The sequence below is a fragment of the Gavialis gangeticus genome, unplaced genomic scaffold (assembly GCF_001723915.1).
Source record: "Gavialis gangeticus isolate Ggan-Ray unplaced genomic scaffold, GavGan_comp1, whole genome shotgun sequence".
Classification (NCBI taxonomy): Eukaryota; Metazoa; Chordata; order Crocodylia; family Gavialidae; genus Gavialis; species Gavialis gangeticus.
Genome location: NW_017729022.1, coordinates 106,780,438 through 106,800,644, shown reverse-complemented (window position 1 = coordinate 106,800,644; position 20,207 = coordinate 106,780,438). Strand labels below are relative to the sequence as shown.

At 44.7% G+C, this 20,207-nt stretch overlaps 1 protein-coding gene across 3 annotated transcripts in view; it reads right to left on the bottom strand.

Annotated features, from left to right (window-relative positions):
• Nucleotides 1–20,207, bottom strand: part of ATXN10 (ataxin 10) — a 305,417-nt gene that overhangs the window by 157,397 nt on the left and 127,813 nt on the right. For all 3 annotated transcript variants that reach the window (XM_019515933.1, XM_019515934.1, XM_019515935.1), the window contains exon 5: nt 18,882–19,046. In XM_019515933.1, the coding sequence (XP_019371478.1) occupies nt 18,882–19,046 (165 nt within the window). The remainder of the gene's footprint in view (nt 1–18,881; nt 19,047–20,207) is intronic.

The window sequence follows — 20,207 nt, the reverse complement described above, 5'->3', positions numbered from 1 at the left end:
CTTGGGCACCTGACTCCCCTCCCCTCTGGGACCTCAGTGCGTCCCCAACTATTCTCCTTAGCTCACTGAAGTCTGCCCTCCTGAAATCTAGGGCTGCTGCCTTGCTGCAGGCCTTTGCCACCTTGCGCTGGATGGTGAATTCCAGCAGATGATGATCGCTGTCACCCAGGTGGTCGAGCACCCGCAGACCCCTCACCAGGTCATCGCCCATGGCCAGCACCAGGTCCAATGAGGTGTCTCCCCTGGTGGGACTGTGCACCTCCTGAGTTAGATGGACGTCCTGCATTTTGGCTAGGAACCTACATGAGCCATCAGACCTGGCTGACTGCTCTTCTCAGAAGATGTCTGGAAAGTTCAGGTCACCCATGATAACCACGTCCTTTGACCTAACAATGGTCAAACTCTTAGAAGGTTTCAGACTGAATATAAGCAAAAAGCTCTTCACAATTCATGTTACCTTACTCTGGAATAGACTACCAGAGGGGGTGGTGCAGGCACCTACCCTGGAGGTCTTCAAAAGGAGACTGGGCACATGTTGCTGAGGTTATTTGACCCCAGCAGTCTTTCCTGCACAGAGCAGGGGGGCTGGACCCAATGATTTGCAGCCCTAAACTTCTGTGAACCTGTGTAAAAAGGAGGGCAAAAAAATCCCAGTTTAAAGCAGCAGTACACAAAACTATCAGTTATACTTGAAATCTGCACTAACACTCCAGCCCCCAGGTATCAAATGTTCTCTGGAAGAGCACATCTAACAGATGAAAGAGAAATAAATACCCCAAACTGTCAGAAGAGAAAGCAGATTAAGAAACTGCCAACCAAAAAGAGGGGACAAGGTAACATTTTCTGGTTTATACACCACACACATACCAACAAAGCAGTGCACATTATTGCATAGTTCAGTCTTTCCCTTTCAGTCTGTGCCCAGGAGCTGGAAGCTTTGCCACAGCAGCTTTCTGCCCATGCTTATTTCCATGGGCCAGGACTAAATAACCTCAGGCAAAATGGGGAGGGGAAGCTCCACACCCAATCTTTAAACCATCATTGAACTGTGGTTTTAGAGAGAGTGAATGTTCAGAAATCCTTACTTCAAGTGCCAAGGAGCTGACCACACTTTTACATCGTTTTTCCGGAGGCCAAGTAGTATACTATGCCTTTTAGTCTTTCTTTTTTTTTTTCCTTTTGTAAATGGAGAATCTCTGCTCTTTCCTCTTCAGAGCTATGGCACAGATGTTCAGGGAGGTTAGATCATCTTAAAAATGGCCACCTGATCCAATTTAGTTTGCCCGAGTGCAGACCTTATGCTTAGATCCCTCGTTAGGACAATCTAAGTGTAAACTGTACAGAAGTTCAGGAAGGTTAGATCAGTCAAAAAAGGGTTAATTTTGATTGAGTCACACAATCTCAGAGATAGTTTAACTTAGATTAGATCTGGTGAGACTGATTTATCTGTACTTCTATAGAGTTTTCAGCACAGCTCCGGGACTAGATAAACCTAGCTACTACCGGTCCCAGCCTCAGGGCTGTGCTTCTCCTATCTCCTCCCCAAAACCAGGTTATTTCTAGCCCCCCAGCCACTTGCCCCACCCCCAAATGGAAAACCCCCACCCTCACAGATGTGTCTGCCCCCCCATCTCTAAACTCCCCACGGCAAAAACTGTTCCCAGTGCCAGCTTTACTGACCTTCTTCAGTACCAAGAGCCAAGGAAGTAAGTTGGGGAGGGGGTTGCGGATAGGAGGGTTAAAAATAACCCCTGATCCCAGGGAAGGGAGAAAGCCCCCAACCATCCTACCAACCCCCCGCATGGAGCCACCAGCCCCTCCCCCAACTTACTTCAATCAGACTCCCAAGGCCAGTGAACACTGGTAAAAACAGCCCCGGGAACAGTTTGCAGCACTGGGGGAAGGGAATCCAGGAGGGTTCTTGGTAGAATTGGGGAGCCTCTATGATCTCACCAACCCACCCCTCAATCCCCTAACACCACCTCCCGCAAACCCCCACTGATCCCATCAAACCCTCCTGAACTCCAGAAACCTGCCCCCAAACCCAACCCCCACAGGAACTCTGCTTGTCCCCCAATCCCACCAAAACCTCCCAGACCCCACCAAATCCTCTGCAGAATCCACTAGTCCCAGACCTAGTATACCAGTCCCTTCAACCACCCCTGCAGATTCTGCTATCCTCCCCAACCCCCTCCATTAGCCCCCTCATCCCAATTTACCTTAGATCCAGTGGCCATTTTTAACTCAATCTAACCAATCTGAATGTCTTTACATCCCCCCAAAAATGCAATGCAACCTCCTTTCTTTGAAATAACACATTCTCTCTCTCTCTCTCTCTCTCACACACACACACACACACACACACACACACACACACACACAGAAAAAAGCAACGATACAAATTGTATTGCCCATCTCTAATGGAAACACCAAAGAATTCCTAAAATAAACAGTTTTCAGAATACACGTAGGTCTTGGTCAGGATGAACTATAATGTAATTTTGTATTACTTTTCCCTAATCATTTTAAAAACACATATGCTTACAGGTTCAAGGTTTATAAATAGATCTCAGATAGCATCCTTCGCTTGGTTTGCTCTACATACAGTAGCCTCCCAACTACATAACACATTTTTCTGCTGCTAGTTAGTCCAAACCAAAAAAGTGGGGGGGAGAGGGGAGGAGAAACAGTTTTTAAAGGCCATGCAATTTTCAAGAGTCCAAAGTCATAGGTTTTTGAGCTGCTTGCATGTAAACAAAAAATTTTAAAAGGGGAGGATGGGTGGGAAACAGCTCTGGCAATCTCATTCACAGTCTTGAACTCTGCACTAAGAGGACTGGGGCTGAGTGACTGAATGCATTCCACCTGATAGGGGGACTACAAATAAGGAACTGAAGATTTGTAAAGAGCTATGCTTTGCCATGCAGCCAGAGTGCTTATGGTTTCCATTTCAGTCCAGGTGTTTCACCTTTTGTTATAGTTTATACTGAAGGACCAGATTTAGAACCGGCAAAGGAGGTGGAGGTCCCAGTGCTATCAGATGGGCACATGGTTACTCTGAGCCCCATAGGGGTGAACCAGGGAGCCCAAGAAGAGCGAGACTAGAGCCCTGGAGGAGTGGACTAGAGCCCTACAGGGGTAAGGCCAGAACCCGTGAAGGGAGAACCCAGAGCTGTAGAAGGGCAAGATCAGCAACTTGAGAAGCAGATCCAGAGACATAGGGGGAAAAAGGCAAAGCCATGAGGGGAGAGACCAGAGCCAGGGGGAGAGAGAATCAGAGCACCAGAGAGGCCCAACCAGGGCTGGACATCAACTAGGATGGAGGGGACCAGAGAGGCATGAGGTTGGACTGAGGGCCCACCAAAACAAGAAACTAGTAACACTGGTGAAGCATAGGTATGGGTGCAGGGATTTGGTTACCAAAGCCCCTGGGAGATCTAGAAGGACTAAGCCAGTGTTCTCCAGGGACTCTTGGGCAATGTCCTATTTCTTTTCATTCAAAACAACATCAAAGGAATGGCAGGTGAAGAAAGGGGAGACCCAAGAACCTGAGGGACAGGAACTGTCAGGTCACCAGGTGGCATCAACATGATCCCTGGGACCTGCCCTGCTACATGTGGTATTACTGAAAAACAAGAGCTTTAATTGTACAGTAAAAAAGTCAAGGGACTGCTATAAATTCTGACATGCATGTCATAAATCAAACCAAAGGAGATAACTAATGCACAAATACAGAGCCATGCCTTCTGAAGCCCAATACTGTCCTTCCATACCACAAAGGCTTGAAACAACCTAAATGCAGTGAAGGGCTTTATACACAGGGCCAGTCCAAGGGTAACTGGTGCCTTAGGTGAACTGTGTACCTCGGCGCCCAAAAGGTAGGAGTTACGATTCTAGTGATCTTTTCTCAGATCTTTTCAGAGGTCTCTCTCCCCTTGCTGGACCAAAGGTCTTAGACCAAGGTGGAGCCATAGCTGGCCAGGGCTGTTATTTGGAATGATGTTTCTGTTATTTTGTTCTGCATATAATTTTGGTGCCCCCCAAATTTTGGCACCCTAGGCGACCGCCTAGTTCACCTAATGGTTGGACCAGCCCTGTTTATACACACTTCAAATATAGCTCCAAGGCTACCTATGGCTTAGCAGCATTCAATCCTGAAAGCAATTTGTTTATCTCACTTTTCAAAACTTCAGCCAAACACCATGAAATGGGATGGGAGTACATGCAACATTTTGAAGAACTTGATAAAAATTGGCAAGAAGCTTTTTCTCTAACAACTGCTTCTTCCAGTCCCTATAAAAACCACTCAAAACAGTCTCAAATCCTCAAACAAAGGAATAAAACCAAAAAAACTGACCTCCTAAAGCAACTAAGGTATTCTGAGAAGGAGTTTAAAAATGCACTACTCAACACATGTTAGGTATCATTATTTGAAACATTATTTAGCACCTAGTCACAAAACAGTAATGTTTAAAAACAGGTAGCAGGCTGTAGGGTAAATTTCAGTAGAGAGGAAGGGACAAGAAGAATTTTGAGCCAAATCCAAAAGAAAGCACTCAGATGCTTTCAGGTTACAGGGGTGGGCGGATGAGAATAGGATGGGATTCAACACCAACAAGTGCAAAGTGATGCACCTAGGGAGGAACAACCGGCACCATACCTACAGGTTGGGGAACTCCCCTCTTGTCAGCACGGAGGCAGAAAAGGATCTTGGAGTCATCATAGACTCCAAGATGAACATGGGCCGGCAGTGTGGGGATGCAGTCAGGAAGGCCAACCATACCTTGTCATGCATCCACAGATGCATCTCAGGCAGGTCCAAGGAAGTGATACTCCCCCTCTATGGGGCACTGGTCAGGCCGCAGTTGGAGTACTGCGTCCGGTTCTGGGCGCCGCACGTCAAGAGGGATGTGGACAACATGGAGAGGGTCCAGAGGAAGGCCACTCGCATGATCAGGGGGCAGCAGGGAAGGCTCTACGAGGAGAGGCTACAGGACCTGAACCTGTTCAGCCTCCACAAGAGAAGGCTGAGGAGGGATCTAGTGGCCTGTTACAAACTAGTCAGGGGGGATCAGCAGGTACTGGGGAAGTCCCTGTTCCCCCGAGCACTGCCAGGAGTGACCAGGAATAATGCTCACAAGCTGGCAGAGGGTAGATTTACGCTAGATATCAGGAGGTGCTACTTCATGGTCAGGGCGGCTAGGATCTGGAACCAACTTCCAAGAGAAATGGTGCTGGCTCCTACCCTGGGGGTCTTTAAGAGAAAGTTAGATGAACACCTTGCTGGGGTCTTTTGACCCCAGTACTATTTCCTCCCATGGCAGGGGGTCAGACTAGATGATCTATTCAGGTCCCCTCCGACCCTAGAAACTACGAAACTATGCCTAAAGTGCAAGTTAGGCAAAATTTAGCCACTGAAATCCAAAGCAGCAATCCACAAAACCTCCCATCACTGCTTAGGTACACAAGACTGTGGGCACCTAAGTTTTCACAAGAAAAATTACTTAAGCATGTACTGTTCTGCTACTGTGCATACCTAAAGGCACTAATCCCTTGGCTGCCCAGAATGCCTCTCCACCTATCTTCCACCTAGCTCCATTCAGGATTTGCAAGCCAGATGTTCTTCTACCCAAGCTGAGTGAGGGGCCCAATCTGAGAAGACAACTCTGAACACAGCACAACAGCCATTCAAAAGTATAGATAAAAAGGAGGTAGTGGTGGTGATGTCATCTTTTATGTAATATCCTAGTGATTGGAGCATGTAAGCATGACAGTGAAGTCAAATTTCCTTCTCAGCCTGAAGGGAATCAAACACACAAGCCATGTCTACACGAGACACTGACCACACAGTTATTACTGTGCAGTCATCTAGTATTTGCATACCCAAGTACTAAATATCATGTCCCTGCCTGGCTTCCTGATGACCCTGACTGTGCAGTAGCTCATGAGTACTGAGCAGTAGCATCATGTCATGGTTCGTGCCACAGAACACTACTGCACAGTAGTCATGAACTACTGTGCAGTACGCATCTCATGTAAATGTGCTCACAGTGTCCAAATACCAAGCTATGGGGTGGGGACATACTCTACCCCTCCTGTTGAAGACTGCCTCCAAACAGCAAAGTAGTGTGGGCCAGGAGGAGGACAGCCCAAGGAGAAGCATGACTCTAAAGTGCAATGATGTAAGGCAGTCTCCTGGGAGGACAGAAATGTGCATTTAAACTCTCAGACTGAGGCAAGCACAGAATCCAGGTCTTCTACTTTCTTCCCCCCAAAATGGGGTTCAAGCAGTAAATCCCAGTCTCACATAGGCATCTGTCATTTGGCACCTAAGCCCATCATCTCCAAGAACAGAGGCCACAAAACATAAGATAAAACTGTCACCTCCATTCCTACACAGTACCTCTGGCCAACCAGAGGTAATGCTCTCCTAGACCTGGTCTTGGCCAAAGGAGATGATCTGGTGTGCGACCTGAATATAGAGGGTAGCCTGGGCAACACCAACAATGAAACTATCATGTTCACTGTCCATCACAAGGCAGGAAAATCAGCTATCAGGGTTGAAGTTTTGGGCTTCAAAAAAGCAAATTTCAACAGGTTCAGGGCAATAATGGAGGAAGCACTGTGAGACCAGGGACTGAAGGTGAAAGGAGTGCATGAAGAGTGGTCGTTCCTCAAAAGCATGATCCTTGAAGCACAAAACAAGTCCATTCCCATGAGAAGGAAAGGTAGCAGAAGGCTGGTAAGCCATCCTGGCTTAATAGGGATATCATGGTCCTCTTGAAAAAGAAGGAAGAGACATACAAACAATGGAAACTTGGGACAGTCCCCAAGAAGGACTATACAACAACAATGCTCACTTGCAGGGAGAAGATTAGAAAGGCTAAGGTGACAGAATTTAACCTAGCGACAGAAATCAAGGACAATAAGAAGTCCTTCTTTAGGTTTGTAGGGAACAGGAGAAAAACAAATGGAAGAGTGGGGCCATTGCTTAACAACTCAGGACAGCTAGTTACCAACACTCAGGAGAAAATTGAACTCCATAATCACTTCTCTGCTTCAGTATTTCACTGGAGTAAGGGGAAAATCATACCAGATAATGTTCAGAATGAGCACAGTGGAAATGACTGCCTTCCTACTGTTGACATTGACCTAATGCATGATCAGTTTGAAAAGTTAGATATTTATAAGTCAGCAGGACCGGACGAACTTCATCTGAGAGTGCTGAAGGAGCTGGCAGAAGTCATAGCTGGACCTCTGGAGAAACTCTTCCAAAACCCATGGAGCTTTGGGGAGGACCCTGAAGACTGGAAGAGAGCCAATGCTGTGCCCATCTTCAAGAAGGGAAGGAGAGAATCTGCGCAATTATAGACCAATTAGCCTAACTTCTATCCCAGGGAAAATCCTGGAAAAATTCATCAAGGACTCTATGTCCAAGAAACTTGCAGAAGGTAGGATTCTGAACAACAGCCAACATAGCTCTGTCACAGAAAGGTCTTGTTTTATCAATCTCATCTCCTTCTACAACCAGGTAATTCATCACCTGACTAAGAGAGAAGAGGTCAACACTGTATACCTAGACTTCCAAAAGGCCTTTAATCTTGTATCCCATGATGTTCTCACGGGAAAATTGGAGGATTGTGGGCTTAAATGCTCAACAGTTAGGTGGGTAGGAAGCTGGCTGTGGGGTAGGACCCACAGAGTTCTAATGAACGGATCCCTGTCATCCTGGCAAGAAGTGGCAAGTGGTGTCCCTCAGGGGTCCATGCTTGGTCCAGTGCTTTTCAACATCTTTATCAATGATTTGGATGTGGGGGTGAAAAGCTCACTGGCCAAGTTCACAGATGACATGAAGTTATGAGGGAGCATGATCACACTTGAAAATAGGCTGCAGATACAAGTGGACCTGTACTGGATCGGAACCAGATGAAGCTCAACACTGAGAAGTATAAAATGCTCCATCTGGGGACGAACGATCCCCAACATACTTACAGGCTCAGTGGTGCTACACTGACTAACACGATGACTGAAAGGGACCTCAAGGTAGTAACAGACCATCAGTGTGGTGCTGTAGCCAGCAGGGCAAACTATACTATGGCATGCATCAAACAACGCATCTCAAGCAAAACCAAGGAAGTGATTCTTCTGCTTTACTCAGCATTGGTGAGCCTGCAGCTGGAATACTGCAGCCAGTTCTGGGCACCACACTTCAACAAGGATGTGGAAAAGCTTGAGAGAGTCCAGAGAAGAGTCACTCACACGGCTCAGAAACTCGCAAGGCAAGTCATATGAGGAAAGGCTGAGGGACTTGCGTCTCCTCAGCCTAAAAAAGAGAAGCTTAGAGGGGACTTGGTAGAAGCTTACTGCTACATCATGGGAATGTAGCACTCCCTGGCAGACCCAGAAGTGGACTGGAAGTGTTTCTGATCCACTTCCAGGTCTGCTGTTGAGCGTGCTGGGGACCCCCCCACGCTCCTGTGGGATGCTCCGTCCGTCCCACCATCTCAGCATTCACGAGCCACCTGGTACCTTGAGGTATGTAGAAGAAACATTTAAAGCTATGTCTATGTCTGAATCATCAGATCTTTCCGAATCTCTCCAGATCTATTCAGAGGGATCTGATTTGATTCAGATAGATTAAAGGGTCTCCTGATTTGATTTGGATTCAGAGATTCAGCCACCAAATCAGGCCGAACTGCTGCCGAATCGAGTCAGCGACCAAAGGTTTGCACAGCTCTAATAGATATTGATATATCTATATATAGATAGACAGATAGATAGATAATCACACATACATAAATACATACAATTTTTATATAGTATTTATATAACTTTATATATTTTGTAGTTTGTATAATATAGATATATATTTCCCTTTTGAGCATTCCCTGAAGACTTCTTTGCCTTCTAACATGGAAACAAAAAACGGCTCCAAACATGAATGCAGATCCAAGCCAGAGAGATATATGCCAGCCTAGCATGGGACAAAGGAAGAAAAGTCATCAGTTCTAGTCTTATGGAATAGTTGGGACCCCCACAGGAGAAATGCAATTTAGCCAGCGGCCTTAATCACATTTTTTTGTCCTGGATGTCTTCTCTTTGTCCTAACAGTTTAATGTCACTGACCATAAAAATAACTTCAATATCATAAATGTTTTTTGTGAAATTCATTGGCTACTAACATTGAGGAACACCAAGTCATAATTTTAGTGTTCTATAAAGAAGTATGAAGGAAATCATGAATATAAGGTTAGGCTACGAACAGACCATTCTAGTTATTACTTAAGGGAAAATTAAATATTTCCAGTACCTAGAAGCAGAATTTGGTACAGCAAAGAGCTAATCAGAGGGACGAATGCAGTTGCCAATCTCTTCCTGGAGAGAGAGATACAAAGTGCACTGGATACGTAAATTTGGAGACTGAATTTCAAAAAGGTAGGCAGGAATTATGTAATATTTTAAACATTAAGCAAGAACCTCCTGAATTCAATTCATTACAAAACAGATAGCCAATATTACCTCTTGAAGATATGTTTGCTATACTGGTGAACCCAAATATATCATTATGGATGCTTAAAAGCATAGTTGTGCCCTGTGACATCTGTGCCATAAGGGACCAAAATCATTATTGCAAAGTACTGGCTCTACTGCAAATACTGTGGCTATGTAAATGCGTTTAGGCAATCTCAGTGGTATGTACCAGTAAGAACTCAAACACAGCTCCAAATTTTGCATGAATTGCTGACAAAATACAGGTTTCCCTTGATTTATGCGGGTTCTTTATATGTGAATTTGCTCTTATGCGATGAACATATTTAGACCCATAATTCGTTATATGCAAAGTAAATTTGTTCTTACGCAATCAGCATAGAAGCCCCACCCTGCCCAAGCTGGTAAGTCTGTGGGGGGAGAGGAAAGGGCTGTGGCTGCACCTCTGCTCCTGGGCTGTGCCATGCCCTGATTCAGGCAGCTGGCATTGGCCACTCCTGGGGCTGCTACAGCAGGAACTGGGGTGAGTGGAGACAGGCACAGCCCCAGGGGGTTCAAGGCATGGTGCAGCCCAGTAGCTACAGGCAGCTAGTGTCAGCTGCTCCCAGGGCTGCTGCAGCAGGGACTGGGGTGAGTGCCATGCCCTGCGCCACTGGGGGCTCCGCTTGTCTGCACTCACCCCAGGCCATGCTGGAGCGGCCCCGACAGCAGTGGACACTAGCTGTCTGCACCAGGGCATGGTGCAGCCCAGGAGCAGAGGTGCACAGGGACAGGCAGAGCGCAGGCATAGGGGACAGGCAGAACACGGTGCAGCCCAGCAGCTGCAGGTAGCTGGCTTAGGCCACTCCCGGGGCTGCTGCAGCCAGGGCTGGGAGGAGTGCTGCTGTGTTGCCTCTGCTTTGCTGTCTTGTGTGGCCCCAGGAGCAGCACCCCTTCCCCCGCCCCTTCCCTTGTCCCAGCCTCACTCCCTCCCTCTCCACCATGGGAACCTATCCCTACTTGTTACATTGTAAAGTGGTTTCGCTTTATGTGAATTTGATTTATGCACCGTTCTCCAGGAACGCATGTATAGCATAAATCGAGGAAAACCTGTATGGTCAGGCCAACAGGCCAACAGCCTGGCCAAAGAAGTATTCAACAACTCAGCTTCAAATTAATACAAACAAGGACAAATCTTCGTATTTTTACCTGACTGCATACTTTTCTGTATAGGAAAGGGGCATACTACTTAGATGGGGAAAAGGTGCCTTGGTAATGAAACAAAACCGGAGCCTAGATCCAAAAGATTATATAGTGTAATAAAACTGAGACCAAGATTACAACAGCAATATACTGACATAGAAAATTATTGTAAAGATATCCTGGAACCAACAATTATGGCATTTGTTTCACACATTTAATTGCAGAAAACTGCAACTTGCTCAGTATTTAAAGAATAGTCATATAACCAAGAATGTTTGAAAGAGAAGACTTTTAGGGAAGAAACAGCTGTTTGTTAAATGTGAAACAAAACTATGCAAACCTACAATATCTTAATGCATCTAACAGCTCAGACAACCTATTCTAGACATCAGAAGGAAAAGCCAGCCAATAATGAAGCTTGTGGGGGAGGAGGGGGCAAACGTATTCTGATGTCTTACAACAAGTCAAACAAGCAAAAGAATGTACAATGCATATCAAACTGTGAACCAGAAAAAAAATTCCAATTAATCTTGTAATTACTATTTGTTCACACTGAATCACAAGAAAATATTCACTGTGTGACATAAGACTGACAAATCTGATAGCAGGATTGAAGTCTTGGACTTCAAAAATGCAAATTTCAACAAGCTTACGTCACTAGTGGGGGAAGTGCTGCAGGACCAGGGACTAAAGTTGAAAGGTGTGCATGAAGAATGGTTGTTCCTTAAGGACATGATGCTTGAAGCACAAAGAAAGTCCATTCCCATGTAGAGAAAAGGTAACAGAAGGGTTGGAAAGCCCTCTTGGCTAAACAGGGAAATCACAGTCCTCTTAAGAAAGAGGCTTATAAACAATGGAAGCTCGGGGCAGGCCCCAATGAGGACTATTCCATGATGGCCCACATTTGCAGAGAACACATGAGAAGGGCTAAAGCAGCAACCAAACTTAGATTAGGAATGGGAATCAAGAACAAGAAGTCCTCCTTTAGGTATACAGGGAACAGGAGGAAAACAAATGGGAATGTAGGGCCACTGCTCAACAACTCAAGAGAGCTGGTTACCAGCACCCAGGAGAGAGCTGAACTCCTGAATACTTACTTCACCTCGGTCTTACACCGGACCAAGGGGAAAACAACTCCAGATAGAGTAAAGGATGAACACAGTAGGAATAATCACCTTCCCACTATTGCCATAGAATTGGTGTATAGCCAATTAAAAAAATTAGACATCTATAACTCAGTAGGACCAAATGATCTTCATCCAAGAGTACTGAAGAAGCTGGCCAAAGTCATCGCAGAAGCCATGGCAAAACTCTTCCACAACTTGTGCCACTCTGAAGAAGAAGTCCCCAAGGACTGGAAGAGGGTCAATGTTGTGCCCATACACAAGAAGGGCAAGAGGGAGGACCTGGGTAACTATCAGCCAAACTTCCATCCCAGGGAAAATCCTGGAAAAGTTCATCAAGGAGTCTATCTGTGATAGGCTTGTAAAAGGTAAGATTCTGAATGACAGCCAGCATGGCTTCATTGCAGGCAGGTCTTGTCTTACCAAACTTATCTCCTATGACCAGGTAACTTGCCACCTGGACACAAGAGAGCAGGTTGACTTCCAAAAGGCCTTTGATCTAGTAACCCACAATGTCCTTGCAAAAAAATAGGAGGATTGAGGGCTTAACTCCAAGACAGTCAGGTGGGTGAGAAACTTGCTGCAGGATAGAACTCAGACAGTCCTGGTGACTAGGGCTGTACGAAATCACTATGTTTTGTTTTGGTTTTGGCCGTTTCGGAGGACAGTGATTTCTTTCGGTGTTTTAGATCACCGTTCCATTTTGATTCAGCCAAATCTGTTTCAGAGTTTCAATACTGTTTCAGATAAGCTGAGAGGCAGGCACAGCCAGGTGAGCTGCAGGTTCTCCCGTGGCTCCTCTGGCTGTGCCTGCCTCTGCCCCAGTGGGGGGAGCCACAGGAGAAGCCCCCATGGATGCCTTGCCCAGCCCCATCCCCCACCTGGCCCCAGCCTCCTGGCACTTCAGGGAAGGAAAAAAAAAAAAAAAAACAACCAAAAAAACCCTGCACTCACCTGTTGCAGCAGCAGCAACTAGGGCCTCTGAGGGCTTCTGGCAGAAAGCCTCCCCCCCCAGCGCGGGGTACAGTGGGATGCAGTGGGAATCACCCCACCACCATCTGGCACCGGTGTGGCAGCTGCCCTATAGCATTAGTGAAGTACAGCTCTCAGCAGGGTGCCATGTGTTGTCTGGGAGGTAGGGCCACTGGGGCTGAGCAGTGTTGGGCTCTGGCTGACTGCTGGAGCTGCCCCAGCTCCCAGACAGCATGCAGTGCCCTGGTGAGCCACACTGCACCCATGCAATGAGACAGCTGCCACACAGATGCCAAGTGCGAGTGGGGGAGTAACCCCTGCTGCCTCCACTGCCCTGTGACTGTGCTTTGTAGCAGTTGAAGACAGATGTATTTGTCATTCAAACCAGGGTTAAGCAAGGATGTGTCATCATCCTAACACTGTTCTCCAGTTTTCTGACAATCACCCTGGCTCTCACTGCAGATTGCCTTCCTTCTGGAATTGACACTGAACACCTAATGGATGGAGGGCTCTTCAACCTGGGACATTTATGTTCAAAGACCAAAGTACTCAAAACAACCATTTTTGACCTTCAATACACTGACAACTGTGCCATCCTTGTGCACACCGAGGAAAACCTCCAGACCACACTTGATCTCTTCAGAGAAGCCTATCACACTTTTAGCCTTTCAGCATTGAGAAGACTGAAAGGCTCTATCAACCTTCTCCAGGCTATGAATGTGACCTTCCTTTCCCAAATTACCATTAGGGGAAGACGCCAGAGGTAGTCAAGCATTTACCCTATTGTCAATAGCCACCTTTCTGAGTGAATATTGATAAGGAGATCCAGCACAGGATATGGTATGCAAACTGCTTCAGCTTGTCTTTTCATTGCAACCACCAAGATCCAGGTCTAAAATGCAGTGATCATCCCCACTTTCACAACGGATGTGAAACATGGGTGACCTATCATTGTCATCTTAAGAGTCTGGAGAGGTATCCCCAATAATGTGTTTGGAAAAATCCACTGCATCAAATGGGAAGCTTGTTTCACGAAAACCAGAGTTGCTCAAGCCAATGTAACCAGCATTGAGTCAGTGATCCTCAAGCACCAACTCTGCTGGACTGGATATTAGGCACAGATACCCAACTATAGATTCCCCAAACAAGCGCTCTACTCTCAGCTTAGCAGCAGGCTAAGGAAATTGCTACAAGGACACTTTGAAGGTATGCCCCAAGAAAACAGATGCCAACATCAAGAGCTGGGAGGAGTTGGTTGCTAACCAACTCCAATGGTGCCATGATCTCAATCAAGAAGCAGCCCATTTCAAGGTAAAACATTTTGCTCTCAAAGCTGAGAAGAGAAAGTAGAGAAATGAAAAGGAGAAGAATCCCAAACTGAAGCCCACTCTCCCCTGAGGAACGACTTGCAACCTTTGCAAAATGTGGCTCAAGGACTGGACTCTTAAATCACCTTGAGACCCATCAATGATCCATGGTAGAGATCATCCTTGAATTGAGGGATTGCCAACAATTCCAAGTCTCTATCTATTGAAAGTCTTTAGGGTTTTTACAAAACTTTGCGCAAAATGCAGTAGTATGGTTTAGCCCAGGACTTATTTATGGTCTAGAATTAGAGCATGAGACATAACAGGTATTGAGCCAGAAGCAGTCAAAGAATATTTCAAACACTATGGCTAGGTACAAACATTCAAAAAGCCTGAGACAGAATTGATCTAAGTTACGCAGTTTTCTGTAAGTGGCATAGTTTAGACTGGTAATAAACAGAACACACATGCACCATTTGGTGGGGGAAGGGGAGGGGAGTGGGGGAGACAACGAATCTTAGACCAGGTTCTGCCATTTTAAAATCAGTCCATGTCATCCCCATCAGTAAAAAAATTTTGAGCATGCACCCCCAATATATGTATATAAATATAAATAGAAGTTCTAGTATTTTCTTCCCGCACCCCAATGGATCGTCTTGCGCACCCCACTTTGGAGACCACTGAATTAGGAGACTGGATAAAGTTCAGGTTAAAAAATAAAGGAAACAGCTATAAAATTAATCAGCCTTTTAAAAGGATATTTATAATTACAAGCTACAATAGGATTAATCAAGAGACTTCCTCCTTGCTTCAGTTAAGTTCATGTCATCTAACCGCCTGCTCAATACAATACTGTTGCGATGCGTCTTTCAGACCATACTCTTCAGTTTCTGAATTTACAGTACATATGTTAGCCTCTAAGAAGAGTGCCAAGTTACTGAACCTTCACATTCATATTTTAACATTGGAAAAGGCCATATAAAATGCCCAGAATTTGATGATAACTGCTCATAGCGAAGTTTCTCCCTCCCAGAAAGATTGGTCTGATACAACCTTTAATACTAGCCACACTGCTTTTGAAAAATGAGCCTATTGCACCTTTAGCAAGTTGGCAGATATTTCCTAGCTCTTGTACATTTACTGCAAACAAATATCCTGCAAGTACCTAACTATGAGTTTGTGGTGAACTATTTCTAGCTGCTCCTCCTCCTCCTCTTCCTCTATCCTTCTCTGATGGCCATACAATACTTTGCTCCTTACTTAAGAAATTAATCTGGAAAAAAAGCTGTTTACACCAATTTCTTTCCACATAGTTTTGGGTTCCCAGTCTTATTACCCCAGAGCAATTGCACATTACTTCATTAATGAAGTCAATGGAAGTTAAAGCACAACATACGCTACTGAGCAGACAAATGGATTGCACAGTGTTGTTTGTTTCTTCAGTTCCATGTATTCCTTAGTTAGTTTTCCCAAGACAAATTTAACAGCATGACTTAAGTTTCTCCAATTTTCTTTTGGCTTTAATAGCTTACTCAAAATATATAACATAAATGAGGGAAAATCAACATGATTACCTAAAGGCAATTTTACATGCATTTATATTGACACAGACCAAAAGATAAAGATTCAGTTTCTTCCTTATGAAATAGAAGTCTGGGTCCCTGACCCTGAAAATGTAAGTTTGCAGTTTGGAAACTATCTATGCCCTAAACAAATTGACCTGGTTATGAAAAAGACTACCCGCAAAAAATTTTTTAAATAAAATGAGAACAAAAGCAACCCATTAAATGGACATTTGCTTTTGATTTAGTCAGCCCCTTAAAAGATTTTCCAAATATCCAGTGAAAGAAACCTCAATGACTCTTCTCAATTACAACATTTATAGCAAAGAAATCTTGACTTTAGACATGACCTCGAAAGTAATATAATATAAAGAAGTTTGTTTTCACTTTTATTTTTCATACAAATTTTCCTATATTTAAATAAGGCTGAATGAGTATTTGCTTACTGATAGGGAAAGCCTAGAGCCTGTAAGCTATACATAAATGCATGACTAAATACAACGTATAATTAGCAAAACATGGTTGGAGAGAATTAACCTGTTGATTATACATTTGAAGCTAATGAAACATTCAAGATTCATAACAGTAAAAGTTTTTGTTCTATGTCTGTTAATTTGTGTGTGTTGCAATAGAACTTTTAATGCATGTACTAAACTTTACACAACATTGATAAACACTGCAAATATCAATCAGACAAAACTGTGAAAGATTATTTTCTGGTTTTGCTTTACTTCAAGACTGCAAACCATCATGAAAGTTCAATGATTACTGCTGCCTAGCTCTTGTTGCTGCCACTGCTAAAGTGAACTGGTTAATTTGCCTGTGAAATAATTTGCCACTATGGTTTATTTTGCTGCTCTTCTGATGCCCCAACAGTGGACTCCTGGCCACCTAATAACTCACCCTGATAATTGGCCACTTGTGACTACTGCAGGTGTTGTAGGGCTTGCTGCCACTACCCTGAGCTCATTTCTCTACAGCCGGTAACATGGTAGACCTCAACTTCGGATCACCTGGTTTGCCAGGAACCTGATCTTATGTTTCTCACCTGCCATAACTTTGATGACATTATATTGCTAGGAGGCAATGCCCAAGGTGCTCCTACCAGGTCTCAAACCCTGTTTTCTTCTGTGGGGCTCTAACCTCCCCTGTACCCCACCCTAGCCTCTCCAGAGGGCATTTGTAGTTCTCTGCAGCCAGATCTTGATGCTGCCTGTTTGTCTACTGTTCCGCCCTCAGCCATCAGGGTGACCATAGGCTTTAGTTAGGCACATACCCTTCCAGGGGCTGGCCTTAGCCTGTACTCAAATATCCACAAAAAAAATCCAAACTTGACTGCTCTCAGTCTCTTTGTCTGACTTAGTCCATGTCCCCTTCACCTGGGGTCAGGCTCTCACGTCCAAATAATAAGCAGAAAAAAAAAAGTTAATTCATTCAGTCACTGCTCAGCACAGGCCTGCCCCGGTTTACTCGTGAACATTCACAGTCCTGGTGGGATCTCTCCCACGCGCAGCGAGGCTGTAACCTGAAAACAGCAAATCTTCTGGCCTCTCTCCTGGATCCTCAGCCATCACTCTGCTCCAGGGATTATCAGAAGCCTTGTGTGGGCAGACCTCCGCCTGCCTCTTTCTCTGGGTCACACCCACAGCGTTTCTCTGGCAGGGTTCACAACACTTGCCTGCTGGGATGCTCCTGTCTGTGGCTCGCAGGGAATTGACCCCTTCTGCCCCTCTCCAGGGCCAGAAATACCTCTGAGCAGCCTCCCTCCTCCAATCTGGAGTGAGATGCTGCTTTGGAAGTGCAGTGATTGCTTCTCTTCCCTTCCAGTCTCCAGCTGCAGCCCTGCTGCCCATCCATGCTTTAAGTGTTGCTTGCTTTCATTTTCCCGGTCTGTCACTGCTGCCTTCTTTTCCTCTCCTGACCTCCCCTGCCCAGTACGTAAGGCACCTCAGGGCTTTTGTTTGCTTTCTCTCACTCCTTCACACCACTACTAGTGAATTTACCATTATTTGCTCTCCTCTTGGAGGGAGCAATTAACCAAAGTTTACTGTAGTTTTACAATACTTAACTTCCCCATTGAAATATTACTCCTCATTTTAAGTTAAAAAATTATCTACTTCACAAATTTAGTGATCATTTTCTAGAATATTTACTAGGACTGTGTGAATCAGCTAGTATTTTCTTTGGATTCGGATTCAGCTGATTCAGGGTACAGCGATTCAATTGGGTGATTCAAATCACTGTCCCAAATCGATTCGGCCAAATCTCATTCAGAGATCTGGCCACTGCCAAATCGCCGAATCTCCAAATCAAACAAGCACCATCCCCTGCTTGCTTTCCCAGCCTGCCAATGGCTGCCCTGCCCAGCCCCAGTGACCTGGCTCTTAAAAAAAAAAAGCCCCCAGAAGCCCCAATGGTTGCTGCAGCAGCCGGTGAGTGAGGGACTCTTTTTGGGGTTGTTTTTTTTTAAGAACTGGGAGCTGGGGCCAAGCAGGGCAACTATTGATGGGGCTGGGAGAGCAAGTGGAGGATGGGGTCTCATGGTAGAGCCCCACACGTAGCATGGGGCAGTGGCAGGCAGCGGGGATCTGCACACGCCCGCCCCTCCCACTCCTGCCTGGCAGCAGCCAGTGAATTTGGAGCTTTTTTTTTTTTTTTTTTTTTTTTTAGAGCTGGGATGGTGGGGTTGGGCGGGACAGACATTGTTGTGGCTGGGAGAGCAGGCGGGGGTCGGGAGGCACTCAGGGGGGCTGGGAGAGCAAGTAGGGGATGGGGCCTGGCAGGGGTCCCCCATGATCCCCTCCCCACTCCTCCTCCAGTTCCCGCCCCCCCCGGCCACACTTACCGGCACAGAGTCCAGGTCCACCTCCCTGCGGCAGTGGGTGGGAACTTCCCAAATCTCCAAAGCTCTCTGAATCTTTTCCGAATCAATTTGGAGAGCTTCAAAGCAATTCAGACCGTTTTATTGGTCTCCCAATTCGATTTGGATTCAGAAATTTGGCCAGCAAATCAGGCCAAATCTCCTCCAAATCAAATCAGCATCCAAAGCTTCGCACATCCCTAATGTTTACAACAAAACTGTGGAAGCAATTAGAAGGTTATAGATAATGTTGTTTATTCTAAGTGAAAAAAGACTTAAATTACGTTGAGTTACTATAACATTTTCTGGTACATCCAATTCTGAAGTTTGCAAATCAAATGTGCAACGTGAGATACATACAATTATTCATTAAAAAGATACATACGACCATTCAGACTCCAACTGCTTCCTGTAGACTTTTAGTACAGCCAGGGCTACATTCAAGTTCTTCTGTTCCAGTAGTTCTCTCACTTTCTCTGAATTAAGGCAAGTGAACAGGACCATACAGCAGTAGGCAATAATTTTCGCATCATGGTGATTTAGGCAGGTCCTTCAAAAGAAAATATTTTATTAAGAATCAAGCCAGAATACCACAGCATTGCAGTTTAATTTATTGGACATAGGCATGTTAGTGGGTAAGAGGCAGTGAAATCATTTCAGCTACAATAAAGTAAGACCACTTTCAAGTAACCCCAGAGATGAGACTAGCTTTACAATTCTACTTTTAAAAGTGGAAATATTTTGAAAGGAAGGAAGGAGGTGGGGGGACAAGGAGGGAGGGAAGTATAAAAATATTTTCAATCAGATTTCAAAATAATAAAGCAATTTGAATGCAAACACCTTCATCACTACAAATCTTTCCTTATTGTTAGCAAATCTACCATGCAATTAAAAAATTTAACATGCTAAATGCCAAATGCACCTGAAGCCCACCAGCTTCAATGAAAACCAAAGATGCTTAAGATTTCACAAAGCACAGATTTTATTTACAGAAAGTCTCTAAGATACAGCATTCAACACAGAAAAGTTAGCATTTCCAATCTCCAAAATTAAGCTGCGACTCCTTTAATAACCAGTGTTTTTTCTTTAAAATGTACCTAAAAAGTGACTAAAAACAGTTGCTACTGAACAATTACCTATAATAAAATACATTTCTAGTCCACATTACTTGTAAATGGAGCTTGAAAACATGTACCCTTAAAACACACAAAAAACCAAAAAAAACCCCAAAACCAGAAGGCAAATAAATAGAACCAAGACTCATTATTATATTACATGAGTTTTTGAGCCTTGATGTGTGATTTTTGAAGGCCACTACTAACACTTAGCTTTCTGCCTCAGTACTGAGAAGAGCTTCTAATTACAGGAGGAGACCTCACTTGGAAGGCCACTTACCCCACAGCTGCCTATGCTTGGATTCTTACACTATTTATCAGGGGTGGGCAACTATTTTGACTGACAGGCCACTCAAGTTCTGGTGAGCTGTCGAGGGCCTCTCGCATAAAATCTTTCAGAAGATATTATTTTAACAAATTATACATAAAAACATATACTAAAAACCAAACATCTACTATAACATATTTTATTTCAAAAAATAAATTATTGTCCTGATTTGGCTTTTTCTCAGTAGTGTAGATAGAGACAATTGCATAATAGCTCAAAATAAAACCTTACTCTTGTATATTGTGTGTGGGGGAAATGAAATCATTCA